The sequence below is a fragment of the Myotis nattereri genome, assembly GCF_964212035.1.
Source record: "Myotis nattereri genome assembly, chromosome: 3".
Lineage (NCBI taxonomy): Eukaryota > Metazoa > Chordata > Mammalia > Chiroptera > Vespertilionidae > Myotis > Myotis nattereri.
In genome coordinates, this window is record NC_138077.1 from 205,786,770 (window position 1) to 205,801,598 (window position 14,829).

A 14,829-nucleotide genomic window follows, 5' to 3' on the forward strand; every position below is an offset into this window, starting at 1 on the left:
GCAGTGAGGACAGTGCAGAAAGGTAAGGGGCCCTGCCAAGGGCGTGGCATCACTGGTACAGAAGCACAGGGCTGTCCAGTTCTGGAACCCGCTCTTTCCTCCACACACATGTTCATACACGGCGCTGACTGCCTTGCAAAGACCCGCTCAGCTGCCAGATGACAGGGGAGCAACTGTGGCCACTTAGCTTGAGCCCAGTTTCTGGGTCCGAGCCCACCTGGGCCAGCTGACTTAGAGGGGGTCACGTGTGTCCTGGCCTGTCCCCACCCACAGAGAATGTATAGGGGTGTCACCTATGCCAGCTCCTGGCCGACAGGCTGACTCGGAGCTCCTGGGGGTCCAGAGGAAGCATTGGGTACAGACCCACCCTCTTGAGAGAGTCACGCCATTTCCATTCATTCCCCCACCACACTGACACCCCTATCCTGGGTCCAGCAATCTGGGCTGTTGGCATGGAGGGTCTCAGAGCTCTGGGAGGGGGGTCTCAGAGACTACCCTTGGCAGAGCCCCCACCCTGCTCACCCAGGGGCTACCACTGATTCATGCAAGAGGGGGCTTGACCTGGACAAAGGGTAGCACCCAGTGCCCAGGCTGGAGTTTATGGAAGTTCAGGATGCCAACTGCATTTTGTAGTCCTTACTAATGTTTTTGCATGAATGGAGTGACTTGCTCAAGGTCACACTGAGACAGAAGCAGAGCTGGCTGACCACTGGCTAAGAGCATTAGCTACCTAATCTCATGAAGCCTTGACAGTGGCCTTGCTAGGTAAGGCACGCCGAGGTGTGAGAGTTACTTCAATCATCTGTGCCTTAGTCTCCTCATCTGCAAAATGGGAGCCATAGAATGTGCCTTTAGGGCTGCCGTGAGTATCTGAGGATGTGACGTCTAAAGCCTTGAGCACAGTGCCCTCGCTGGTTTGCTCAGTGGACAGAGCATTGGCCTATGGACTGAAGGGTCACAGATTCAATTCCAGTCAAGGGCATGTACCTTGGTTGCAGGCTCAATCCCTGGCCCTGGTTGGGGCACGTGTGAGAGGTAACCAATGGATGTGTTCCTCTCACATTGATGTTTCTCTCTCCCCCTCTCCCTTCCACTCTTTTAAAAAAAAAAAATCAATGGAAAAATATCCTTGGGTAAGGATTAACAACAACAAAAAAGTGTGCTAATCTAGGTGCATGGAAAACAATGGATAGGGCTTAAGGCAAAGATGGAGCATGCACCAATGGATCTATTTACTACACTGGCCTCCAGACGGACCACACAGGAACCGAGGATGGACGTGTGGTGGGGGAATGAATGGAAATGGCGTGACTCTGAAGAGGGTGGGTCTGCACCCTAATGCTTCCTCTGGACCCCCAGGAGCTCCGAGTCAGCCTGTCGGCCAGGAGCTGGCACAGGTGACCTTCATTTCCTTAGAGTTCATGCCTGACTGGCCGCCCCTGGGACCACGGTGGCACGGACGTCCGGCCTCAGTCAAATGATTCACGCTCCAAGCCCAGACCTGCGCTGGGCCCCAGTCACACAGGGAAATGAAGAGACTCCATGGGCCGGCACAGACACGGGGACTTACTGTGGTGACCATGCAAAGAGGCCTTGGGCACCTGCTCGGGTACTGGGCTCTCAGGAGCCACCAGCCCCCTGGTTTGGGAGGCGAGGGAAGGCAGAGGAAACGGAGCGAGCAGTGGCTTGGAGCTACCGCCTGCCTTAGTTAAATGGAGGCGGAGGTGCCGGTGGGGAGGGCAGGGAATGACAGTGGTAGAGGAGCAGCTGGAAGTCAGGGACCTGGTGGAGCAGGTGGTAAGGAGCATGAGCTGTGAGGTCCATAGCCCTGGGTTCACCCCCGGCCCTCCTACTAACCAGCAGGATGACCTTGAGTAGTTGGTCGACCTCTGGCCTCCATTAGGCCTCCCACAGAAGGCATTAGGCTCCTGAGCCTTGGTTTCCTCATCTGTACAATGGGGGCAAAATCCTTCCCACACTGTGCTGAGCAGACGTAATGCTGTTTGAAAGCATCGCAGAGGCTCCATAAAGGTGGCTTTCCTTCCCTTTGGCTCTTATTGGGCTTGTGGTCATTTGGAACCTCCAGATCCTTTTCTGGTTGAGACATAGCCTGCTGGAAGTCACCCAGCCAAGAGTGGTGAGGAGGCATAAGTGGGTCTCTGGCCTCAACTGACCCTTATATCCCCGAGCTCCAGGGCCCACTCCACTGTTAACTTCTAACCTCTCATAGGCTGGGCCCCCTGAGAAGTGGCTCTGAGGCCTCCCTGGTGACCCTCCTCCGAAGTGTCTGAACCAAGTCAGCTGGCTGGGGGGGCGGGGGGGGGGCATCTCCCAGACCTTTGGGGAGACCCTCCCTGCCACACCCTAAGCCAGATTGGAGCTGGGTTCCCAGCTGCCCGGCTTTTCCTGGATGGGGGAGCACTGGTAGGAAAGAAACAGGTGAGTAGGGTGGGGAAGGGCTGATGCAGCCCCCAGCCCCTGGGGTTGGGCCCCTCTGTGGACTCCCCCTGTGCTCCATGGGAGGGAAGGAAGGAAATTGAGGGCAGCCTCCTCCAGCCCCACTTTTCCGTGAGCACCTCGGGGGAGCAGACACAAGGCAATGGGCAGCTTCTCCAGGGCCCCCCATTTCCACAGCTGCCCCCACCCCATGTACTTTGCATGAGCTTGTCCTGGCTTCCCTCACCTTGGCAGCCAGTGGCCACACAGGTGTGTGCATAGGGACCTCAGGCCCTGAACTAGGCCATGAGGGTGACAGTTGTGTTGGGCCTCGGCCACCAGGGCATGTGCTGTGTGTGCAGCCCTGAAGGAGAGTCATGGTGACGCAGTGTCCCAGGCACCTGCCCTCAGGGCGGTCAGTGACTCAGCCACATCCAGTTGCCTCTCAGATGATGTCAAGGCCAGAGGACCGTAGAGACTCTATCGCCCGGCCCAGGGCGTCTCAGCGCGGGGTCTGCGGACAAGCCCAAGCCTGGCGGCGCCCTGGATTCTCAGCTGCATTTGCCAAGTGTTACATTCGCGTCCAGGACTTTCATCAGCATCTCCCAAGGATCTCTGCCCCTGCATGTGAGTCCAGTTTACAGAAGGGGAACGGAGGCAAGAGAATGGAAGGGGCCTGCCCAAGGGCAGCCTGCGCACAGATTGCCACAGAGCTGGACCGGAAGCCGAGACGTCTGACCTCTGACCATTGCTCCTTCAGATTTGGGTCCTCAGGGGGCTCCTCCGTCCACGCTGACAGCCACACTAAGAAGCTTTCCCTGTCCAGGGGGCCCCGTGTTCCTTCCACGTTGGATCTGCTTGGTTGCCACCACTCCCATCAGCCCCGCTTTGAGCCTTGGATTCCTTCAATCCACTAACCTGCTCTGTGGCTTTGAATAAGTTACTGTCCCTCTCTGAATCTCAGTCTCCTCATCTGCTAAATGGGGAAACAGAAGAGGTAGTGAGAATCAAATGGGATGACGGAGCGTGGTGAGTGCTCAGCAGTGAGCCCTCGGAACACAGTTTCAATAGAAATGACCTGTGCTCCTGGTCACCGTCACTCCCCCCAGGCTGTGGCACAGGCCCTGCCCCCCTCCCACCCCAACACACACACAGAACTCCTTATCTCCTCTCTGCTGGGCCCCCCTCCCACCCCAACACACACACACAACTCCTTATCTCCTCTCTGCTGGCCGCACAGCCTGGGGCATCACGGAGCTGTCCTGACTGGCTTTACACTTGAATGGGGTTGAGGGGAAACCACCTTAGAGTCTGGCTGTGTGATTTGAATCTCAGCTCTGTGGTTTGTACAACCCAGGGGGAGTTTCTTAACCTCCCTGGCTTCAGTTTCCTCATCTGTGAACCGGGGTTAGAAACACTTCCAGTTTTCGTGAGCATTAAGAGAGATGGAGACTGCCCGGGCCGGTGTGGCTCAATGGTTTAGCATCGACCTGTGAACCAGAAGGTCACGGTTCGATTGATTCCCTGTCAGGGTACATGCCCTGGTTACAGGCTCAAGCCCCAGTGTGGGGCGTGCAGGAGGCAGCTGGTCAGTGATTCTCATCGTTTATGATTTTATCTCTCTCTCCCTCTCCCTTCCTCTCTGACATCAATTTAAAGAGAGAGAGAGGGAGAGAGAGAGAGAGAATGACAAGCACTCAGCACAGCGCCTGGTTCTTGTTGACAATGGCTACGGCTTTGGGGACACCTGCTATAGGCCAGATGCCATTTAATTACCACAGGCCAGGCCACCTTGGTCAGGCTCTGAGGTCGGGCCCCATCTGCCAACCTGCTCTGTCTCCTGGTTGATCTCCTGTGTCCTTTACTGCCAGGTGTTTGAACATCAGGGGATGCGACCTATCCTCCACCATGAGGCAGAGGGCCAGGGCCCCATTGGCAGGACATGCTCCCTCTACCTTCAAAGGTGGTTCTTCCCAACCACCCAGGCCCCGTGGTCCCTAAGAGGGGATCCTCCGCATTCCAGCCTCCTCCCCTCCCCCGGGGCCCTCTGACCTCTCCACTTGTCCCCTGTGCGTTCCCCACCCCGGACAGTGGCAGGACCGTCACTATGTAAATGTCTGTGCAAATCCCTTGGAGTTAAGCTGCCAGCTCTCTGGTGAGGCAGAGCGACCTCTGGGGACCCCACTTCCCAGCCATGGGACCTCAGGCCGGGGTGGTCTGCTCCCTGTTCTTCCTGCTCCAGGTCCTGGCTGTGCCGGCTGAGAACCCGGACTTCAGCCTGGCGGGGGATTACCTCTTGGGCGGCCTCTTCACCCTCCACGCCAACGTGAAGGGCACCGTCCACCTGAACTTCCTACAGGTGCCCAAGTGCAAGGAGTGAGTCTCCGGTGGGAGGCTGGACGTGGCGGTGAGGGTGGGTGGGAGCTGGGGCTGGTCCTGGTCCTCGGGAGGCCAGGCTGAGATTGGGGGCTCAGAAAGCTCCTCATTCATTGCCAAATCCCCATCCTGGATCCACCTCGCTGGCCCCCAGGGAGGCCCCACACAGTCCATGGTTCTGAAATTTTGGCCATTGTTTTCTGAAACACTGAGATCTGGGTTGTCCCAATGCCATGTCTCTTACTATAGTTATAGGATGTTTCAGATCATAAGGCCATGTCTCAGAGACCACCGAAACCACCCCCATCCCCTCAGGCAATTAGGGGACTCCCAGGGAGTCCACTCCGAGGCCCCATCGAGACACCAGGTGTCCTAACTTTGGAGGCAGAATGTGGCTCTTGTACAGCAGCTTCTCAGCTGGAGGGGACAGTTTGCCTGTTCCCAGGGCTGTGGTGAGGTGGGCAGGGGCGCTGCCAGAACTGGAGAGGACTTTGGTGCCCTCCCTGTGAGCCCCTGGGGGTGGTAGCATTGCTCAGAGATTGGGTGGGCCATCCCCTGGAGCCAGCCTGGGATTATACAATAGTGACCTTGTGCAGAGAGGGTGAAGGCATTCTGGGAGAGAGGGAGAGAGGAAGGAGAGTGCAAAAGATGACTGAGCACTGACTCATGATGTTGGGGAAGGTTAGATGCTGGCTTGAGAATGGTGAGGGTGATGGCACAGGGATGGTATGAAACATGACGTTAGATGTTCTGACACCTGTGATAATGGTAGGGAGTCCAGTGAAGTGATGGCAGTCATGGAAGTGATGATGATGATTTTATAATGGTGATGGCAGTAATGCTCTGATAATAAAAAAGGTGACGAGTATGGTGATGATGGCGGTGGTGATGGTGATCGGTGGTAGGGACAATAGTGGTGATAGTGATGATGCTGATGGTGTTGGTGGTGATGGTGAGGATGATGGTGATGGTGGTGGTGATGGTAAGGATGGTGATAATGGTGGTGGTGAGGATGGTGGTAGAGATGATAGTGGTGATGGTGATAGTAATGCTGCTGATGGTGCTGGTGGTGGTGATGGTGTGTTGATGGTGATGGTGAGGATGATGGTGATGATGGTGGTGGTGATGGTAAGGATGGTGATAATGGTGGTGGTGAGGATGGTGGTCGAGATGATAGTGGTGATGGTGATAGTAATGCTGCTGATGGTGTTGGTGGTGGTGATGGTGGTGTGTTGATGGTGATGGTGAGGATGATGGTGATAATGGTGGTGGTGAGGATGGTGGTAGAGATGATAGTGGTGATGGTGGTAGTGATGCTGCTGATGGTGGTGGTGGTGATGCTGCTGATGGTGGTGGTGATGATAGTATTAGTAATGGTGATCACAGACATGTGGTGGCAGTGGCAATGATATTGGTAACAGGGATAGTAGGTGATAATGGTAGCAGTGGTGATAGTGATGATGGAGATTATAGTGGGTAATGGTGGCAACACTGGTGGACACTGGTAGAATGGTGACAGAGTCCAGAGCGATGGTGGTAAGGGTGGCAATGGCAGTGATTGACGGTGGCTACAGAGATAGAATGTCAGAGGTGGTCATAGGGATGATGATGATCCTAGAGATGCGGTACAGAGTCATTGAGGTGGTAAAAATGCCGGAACCTTCTGGAGTCTCTCTTTCTTGGGCAAGGCCTGCTTGGCTTTCCTTTAGCGTGTAGGACCAGCAAGCAGGCTGGCTCCCCTGCCCACCCCGCTCATTCCGGACCTGCCTCCCACCCCACTGCGGCCCTCCAGGTACGAGGTGAAGGCGCTGGGCTACAAGCTCATGCAGGCCATGCACTTTGCGGTGGAGGAGATCAACAACCACAGCAGCCTGCTGCCTGGCGTGCGGCTGGGCTACGAGATGGTGGACGTCTGCTACGTCTCCAACAACATCCAGCCCGTGCTCTACTTCCTGGCGCAGGAGGACTATTTCCTGCCCATCCAGGAGGACTACAGCCACTACGTGCCCCGCGTCGTGGCCGTCATTGGCCCTGAAAACTCTGAGGCTACCATGACTGTGGCCCACTTCCTCTCCCTCTTTCTCCTTCCACAGGTGAGATTCCTGGGCCCTGGGAGCAGGGGCTGGGAGGGAACAGAGGTGTGGTTGTCCAGAGGGCTCCCTTCCCCCCCAGTCATCGGGTGGAAGTGGGTGGGCAGAGCAGAAGCAGGACATCAACCCCAATCCTGGGCAAGCAGCCTGGCCTATTGGTTGAGAGCTCAGGCTTTGGAGGCAGACACCTGGGTGTGTGTCTTGGCTCTGAGTCGTGCCCATTAAGCTAATCTCTTAAGTCAGTGGTTCTCAACCTGTGGGTCGCAACCCCTTTGGCGGTTGAACGACTCTTTCACAGGGGTCGCCTAAAACCATCCTGCATATCAGATATTTACATTATGATTCATAACAGTAGCAACATGACAGTTATGAAGTAGCAACAAAAATAATTTTATGGTTGGGTCACAACATGAGGAACTGTATTTAAAGGGCCAGAAGGTTGAGAACCAATGTCTTATGTCTTCTGAGCCTCAGTTTCCCCAGCTGCAAAGTGAGATGATAAGAGTTCTATCTCAGGACTGTCTGACGATTAAAGCATTTAACCTATGCAAGAGTTTTTAGCACACAGTAGGTGGTCAATAACGTTCCTGTTGTTATCTAGAGCAGCGGTTGCCAACGGTGTGGTACGTGCTGTCTGAAAGTTGGCGACCGCGGATGTAGAGCATCTTGCACAAGAATGGAAACTCAGAAAATGCTCAATGTTATCCAGTGTAGTTGCCTAGCACAGAGTCTGCCACATAGTAGGTCCTCAAGAAAGTGCTATTGGGATGACTACTATTATCACTGTTATCATCACCATGATTGAAAGTGCCTAGTCCAGAACTAGCATAAAATATCTATTCATTAAAAAGGAGCTAGCGCTGGACTTGGCACACAGTAGGTAGTTACAAATTCTATAATTTTTGCTGTTTTAGAGAGAGGAAGGGAGAGAGAGAAACATCGATTTGTTCCACTTATTGATACATTCGTTGGTTGTTTCTTGTATGTGCCCTGATCCTAGGTCAAACCTGCAACCTTGGTGTATCAGATCGACACTCTAACCAAGCCAGCCTGCTAGGGCCTTTGCTGTTGCTTTTATTCTGTAAAGCATTTAGCACAGGTTCTGACACATAGTAGGTGCTCAGTAAGTGTTCGTATTCTTATGTGAAACATCTACTCCAGGACTGAACTCATTCTTTCATCCATTTAACAAACATTTGCTGAGCACCCACTATGCCAGGTACTGCTGTAGGCTCTGAGGATACAGATGGGAACCTAGAGCTTATCTTCTAGGGGGAGAGACGGACAGTAAACGGAAATAACTCAGTGGTTTAGGATGTTAGAGGTTGAGAAGTGCAATGGACAAAAGGAAAAGACCCCCAAGGTATGGGAGGTGGGACATGTCATGGACTGGCGGAAGTGGGTAGAGGTGGACTGCAGATTTAAACCGCCCCCTCCCCTCGGGCAGATCACCTTCAGCGCCATCAGCGACGACCTGCGCAACAAGCAGCGCTTCCCGGCGGTGCTGCGCACGGTGCCAGGCGCCGACCACCACCTCGAGGCCATGGTGCAACTGATGCTGCGCTTCCGCTGGAACTGGATCGTTGTGCTCGTGAGCGATGACGACTACGGCCGCCGGAACAGCCAGCTGCTCAGCGAGCACCTGGCCCGCCACGACATCTGCGTGGCCCTGCACGAGGTGCTGCCCACACCGCAGCCCAGCCAGGTGGTGACGCGGCAGGAGCGCAGGCGCCTGGAGGCCATCGTGGACAGGCTGCGGCACAGCTCGGCGCGCGTGGTGCTCGTGTTCTCGCCGGACCTGGTGCTGCACCACTTCTTCCACCAGGTGCTGCGCCAGAACCTCACCGGCATCGTGTGGATCGCCTCGGAGTCCTGGGCCATCGACCTGGCCCTGCACAACCTCACCGAGCTGAGCCACACGGGCACCTTCCTGGGCATCACCACCGAGAGCGTGTCCATCCCGGGCTTCAGCGAGTTTCGTGTGCGCCGGGCTCAGGCCAGGAGGCTGGCGTCCAACAGGCCCAGTTGGGGGGCCACCTGCAACCAGGAGTGCGACGCCTGCCTGGACGCCCTCGAGTCCTTCAACACCGTCCTCACGCTTTCCGGCGAGCGCGTGGCCTACAGCGTGTATTCTGCCGTCTATGCCGTGGCCCACGCGCTGCACAGCCTCCTCGGCTGCAGCCAGACCCACTGCCCCAAGGAGGTGGTCTATCCCTGGCGGGTGAGGCAAGCCAGGGCCACGGAGCAGGCGCGGAGTCTTTGGTTGCCATGAAGAGCGCAGGCAGCCCCACCCCCCTCAGCACTAGCCTCTCCATCCCCAGTGGGTTCTGGGCCAATGGGTGGAGAGGCCATGGGACATGGTGCCAAAACAAAAGTCCCTCTTCCTTAATTTAATCCTCACCATCCAAGACAGTCTGTCTGGAGGTTCAGGTCAAATTCTGTAGAAGCAAACCTGCAAGGAGTGGAGGCCTCAGGGCCCCCTGTGGTTGCTCCAGGGTCGGGGGTGGGGGTGAGGGGGTGAGGGGTGGCCTGGGGAATGGGCTAGTGGGCTCCCATCAGCTCTCTGGGCGTGGCTTCAGGTTTAGGGTGCACCTTGATTCAGAGTTTAAGTCTGTGTTTTCTGACTCTCACACACCTCCACCACCCAGCCCTCCGGGGAGGAGGCTTTACTGAGGATCAGGGGGAGCAGAGGGTTTCACAGCGGAGATGTGCACTTTCTCCTTCGCTACCAGACATCGCTGTGCTGAGCCCATTCCCTGGGGTTTTCCCAGTTTGGGGCTCAGCCAATCCCCCAACCCGTGTCTCTGGCCGCTCTTTATTTTTCCCTTCCTCACTTTTCTAGATACCCAGCCCTCACCGAATACCCGGCCACTTCACTAACTGAGCAATTTAGTTAGTTCTTTAAAATCCCCCCTTTATTCTATTTATTTGTGCCTCTCTACCCCATAACCTCACAGTCTAACCTTGCAGCCCTAGTGTGTGTGTGTGTGTGTGTGTGTGTGTGTGTTTAATGCAGTTTTTCTTTAAAAGGAATTCTGGTGCCAGCTGGCAAAACACTATTTTACTATGTGCCTGCTGCATTAATAACATACAAATGATCATGGGCGCTTTCCTGTGTTTTGAGTGCCCAGGACACATCCAGCTCACCTCGCGGCCATCCAATGAGGTTGATACCTACAAGTAGGGAAGCAGAGGGAGGGGGAGTTAAGTGATTTGCCCATAAACGCTTAGTGGTAAACGGCAACCGTGGCTTTGAACCCAGGTCTGGCCCATCCCACTGTGGTTTTCCCACTTCTCCTTCCAGGCATTCTCCCAGTCACAGTTGGCAGTAGCTGTGATGAAGGACCGATCGACTTCTTTCCTCCCCTAATAGTGGAGACCAGAGAGCATCGATCATAACAACCAGGCTATCCAGTCCCATTTGCTGAGCACCCACTACGCGCCAGGCCCTGGCTGGGCACTGCGAGAGAATCAGACCTTCATCCTGGGAGGGGACCTAATAAGATCTGTCCCTGCTGAGTGCAGCAGGAAGTCAGGATTGCAGCTGTGCGGGGTGCGGGTGGGGGGGGGGGGGTGGCAGGATTTAAGCAGGGGAAGGGCAGCAGCTGGACATTCCAGGAGAAAAGTCCTGAGTCTGAAAGCCTCTTTGGGGAGAAGGCCAGGGACTAGCTCCCTTGTCTATCTGTCTGTCTGCCTGTCAGTCCCCAAGGTGAGGTGAGCTCTGGGCCCCAATAGACTCCTATTTATGGAGGAAAAAAATCTAGGAGCCAGATTAAGTTGGAGGCCCGTTCAGCATCAGACCAGAGAGGTTCAACGACTTGTTCAAAGTCACACAGCAAATTGAGGACAGAGCCAGGATGGGATTCAGGCCCCGGATTTCCAGTCCCAAGCGTGTTCTAGTTTTTCTCCTTGTCTGCATCCTGAGAGGAGGGATGGAGTGGGGGAGACTGGAGGGCAGGGGAGATTCCAGCAGCTCTTCAGAGGAGAGAGGGCATGGACTGTGGTCCCCAGGCATTAGGTTCCAGAGGGATGGCCAAGGGGACTTCCAGAGAAAAGGAATATTAGCAAATCCTCAATAGGAGGTGACAATTTACTATTTTTCAGGCACTGCTCTAAGCCCCCCACATAGATTAACTTATTTATTGCCTCACAGCCCAGAAGATAGGGTTTCTGTTGCTCTCATTTTGTAGAAAAAAACTGGGGTTCAGAGAGGTTAAGTGACAGGTCCAAGGCCTCATAGCAAGTGGCCTAAACCCAGAGGTATCCAAGTCCAGAGCCAGAGCCCTCAGCCACTGCCTCCCAAACGCCACATCGACCAAGTCCTGGGGCCCCATTTCACAGGTGTGAAGATCAAGGCCAGTGGGATGGGACTGCTCCCAGGTCTGGCCTAACCTCTGATGCCAGCTCCATGTCCCTGTTTCCTGGCCCCTCTAGCTGCTCCAGGAGATCAGGAAGGTCAACTTCACCCTCCTGGGCCACCATATCTTCTTCAACGACCAGGGGGACCTGCCCATGCCCCTGGAGGTCATTCAGTGGCACTGGAACCGGAGCCAGAACCCATTCCAGACCATCGCCTCCTACCACCCCACGCAGCGGCAGCTGAAGGACGTCCGCGGAGTCTCCTGGCACACCCCCGACGGCACGGTCAGCTCGCAGGGGCCTGGGCAGGGCCTGTGCCGGAATGGCCAGGGCCCTTTTTATCAAGGAGGACACCCGAGATTCATGTCCCGTAGCTCGTGGGGGGTCTTTATTTGTGGGTGTCCTGCCTGGGGTCCTGTCCTTACACCAATGATTGAAAACTGGAAGCTCAGGGCTTCCTGGCTCCTTGGGACCCTGGGGATCAGGACCTCTGCAAAGTAAATATTCACTGGGCACGTGTGTGGTAAGGACTTCAATTCTCACGTCAAACCTAGGAAATAGATGCAACCGTTCTTCTATCTTATTAGGAACCCGAAGGCACCGAGAGGTTGCATGACCTGCCTAAGGCCACACTGCATGTCTGTGGTGAAGGTTCCCTCAGTACAGCATTCAGGCTACATCCTGTCAATTAGTACTCGGGTTTTGGTACAGTAGCTATGCCTTTAAATGTGTCCGACAGCTGTCAACCTAAAGCTTCATTTTTAATCCTCCTCAGATAATATGCTGTCAGAATTCTGCTGCTGTGGGGAGGGGTAGAAACCGAGCCTTGTGGCGGAGGGGATCGAGGGACCTCAAAGCTACTGGAAAACCCCATTACGCTCCTCCTGCCTCACACTCTAGCCCCAGTTCCAGGGCTGCTGGTCCAGGCTCCTTGGGGATTTTTATGGAGTAAATTGGTTTGGTGTCTTTGCTTGCGAAGGCTGGCGTAACACACCCCGGCTTAGAGGACAGAAATGTAGCCCGGGCCAGGTGGCTCAGTTGGTTGGAGCATCATCCCATTCACCAAAAGGTTGGCTGTTTGATTCCTGATCACGGCACATACTCAGGTTGTGGGTTCCATCCCCGGTGGAGGCGTGTACAGGGGTCAACTGATGGATGTTTCTCTCTCACTCTGTCTCTCAAATCAATTAAAACATATTTTTGGGTGAGGATTAAAAAATAATGAAGAGAACAGAAATGTATTGTCTCACAGTCCTGGAGGCTGGAGGTCCAAGATCAAGGTGTTGGTAGGGTTAGTTCCTTCTGAGGGCTGGGAGGGAGCATCCATTTTCCGCCTCTCTCCTGGCTCCTGGCGGCTTTCCGTGGCTTCTGCAGCATCACCCTGACGTCTGCCTTCTTCGCCTGTGCTCTCCCTGTGGGTATATCTGTCTCCATGCCTCTCCCTTTTGTAAGGACAATCATCAGCTTAGAGCAGGGCCCACCCTCTCCAGTATGACTTCTTCTAAGCTAGTCACACCAATAAATCAACAAACATCAAGTGTTGGTGAGGATGTGGAGGAAAGGGAACCCTGGTGCCCTCCTGGTAGGATTGCAAATTGGTGCAGCCATTATGGAAAGCAGCATGAGGGTCCTCAAAAAGTTAAAGACAGAACTACCTTACGACCTAGCAATTCCACTTATGGGTATTTATCCGAAGAAATCCTAAACACTCATTCAGAAAGATACATTCATCTCTATGCTCCTTGCAGCATGATTTACAACTAGAGGCCTGGTGCATGGTCAAGGCCTGGCTGGCGATCAGGGCCAATCTGTGGGGCGACTGGCAGGGCAATTGGGGGGCCCCCATTGGTATCTGCCTTGGCTGGCCTGGTGCCACCCACACACAGGCCCCGCCCCCTGCTGCCACCGCCAGTTGCCTCCCTCTGCGGGGTGACTGGCAGGGTAATTGGTGGGGCCCCCCTGCTGGCACTCACCTTGGCTGGCCTGGGGCCTGTGGGCTGGGGGCAGCTCTTGCATTGAGCGTCTCCCCCCTGGTGGTCAGTGCACATCATAGCAACCAGTCATTCCACCAGTTGTTCCATGTTCGGTCAATTTGCATATTAGGCTTTTATTATATAGGATAGCTGAGCTATGGGAGCAACCTAACTGTGCATCAATAGATGGCTGGATAGAGATGTGGTGTATCTCGGTCATGTTCTGGTTGGTGAACATAAGCATCTGTAGCTATGAATTTCCCCTTAGCCTTGCTTTGCTGTGTTTGCAGTTTCATTTATCTCTAAGTATTTTCTAATTTCCCCTATGATTTCTCATTTGATCCATAGGTTGTTTAAGAGCATTGTTTAACGTCTAAAAATGTGTGAATTTTCCTGTCTTTCTTCTGTGTTGCATTTCTAACTTCATTTATACCTTGTGTGCTATCTTTAAAAGTCTGTCAAGACTTAATTTGTGGTCAAACGCATGGTCTGTTCTGGAAAATGACCTTTGTGAACTTGAGAAGGATGTGTATTCTGTTGTTGAGCAGAGTGTCCTGTATATGTCTGTTAGATCTACTTAGGTCATTGTGTCCTTCAAGTCCTCTATTTCCTTACTTATTTTCTGTTTGATTGTTCTACCTGCCATCAAGAGGGGGTAAGTACTATTGTGGATTATGATATTTAAATCATCTATTTCCTCCTTTGATTTTGATGGTTTTTGCATCATGTATTTTGGGGCTCTCTTGTTAGATGTATATATGTTTATAATTATTATATCTTCTTTTATATATATATATATATATATATATATATATATATATATATATATATATGTATATATTGATTTCAGAGAGGAAGGGAGAGGGAGAGAGGGATAGAAGCATCACTGATGAGAGAGAATCATTGATTGGCTGCCTCCTGCACACCCCCTACTGGGGATTGAGGCTGCAACCCGGGCATGTGCCCTTGACAAGAATGGAACCTGGGACCCTTCAGTCTGCAGGCCGATGCTCTAACCACTGAGAAAACTGGCCAGGGCTATTATATCTTAATAGATTGACCCTATTATCATTATAAAATGTCCTTCTTTTTCTCTAGTAACCATTTTGTTGGTATTTTCTCACCCTCTGACTTTTTTTGTTCTGAGATTTTTATCATTGTCTGTTTTTTTGTGCTTTGAGTACAGTATACCTAGGTGCAGATTTTCTGGGTACTCATCCTGTGTTCTCAGCTTCCTGGACCTGTCATTAATTTTAGAGAATTCTCAGCCAATATTCCTTCAAATATTTCCTCTGTTCCTTGCTGTCTTTCTTCTCTTTTGGGTATTCCCGTGATGTGTATGTTGTACCTTTTGTCATAGTTCATAGTTCTTGGATATTCTGTTCCCCCCCACCCCCCCAACACACACACTTTTTTTCTCTTTTACTTTTCAGTTGAAGAGGTTTTTACTGAAATATCTTCAAGCTCACTGGTTCTTTCCTTGGCTATAAGCCTACTGGTGAGCTCATCAGAGGCATTCTTCACTTCTGTTACCACGCTGTTGGTTTTAAAATCCTAGCATCTCCTTTTGGTTCTTTCTTAAGTTTTCACTTCTC

The 14,829-nt window shown here is 53.2% G+C and overlaps 1 protein-coding gene across 1 annotated transcript in view; it reads left to right on the plus strand.

Moving 5' to 3' along the window:
• Positions 1–4,630: 4,630 nt before the first annotated feature.
• The window catches only part of TAS1R2 (taste 1 receptor member 2), a gene marked incomplete at both ends in the record, with an annotated part of 14,597 nt that continues 4,398 nt past the window's right edge, over positions 4,631–14,829 (plus strand). The window contains 4 exons of the mRNA XM_081086115.1: positions 4,631–4,812; positions 6,605–6,905; positions 8,350–9,123; positions 11,337–11,546. Of these exons, the coding sequence (XP_080942241.1) occupies positions 4,631–4,812; positions 6,605–6,905; positions 8,350–9,123; positions 11,337–11,546 (1,467 nt within the window). The remainder of the gene's footprint in view (positions 4,813–6,604; positions 6,906–8,349; positions 9,124–11,336; positions 11,547–14,829) is intronic.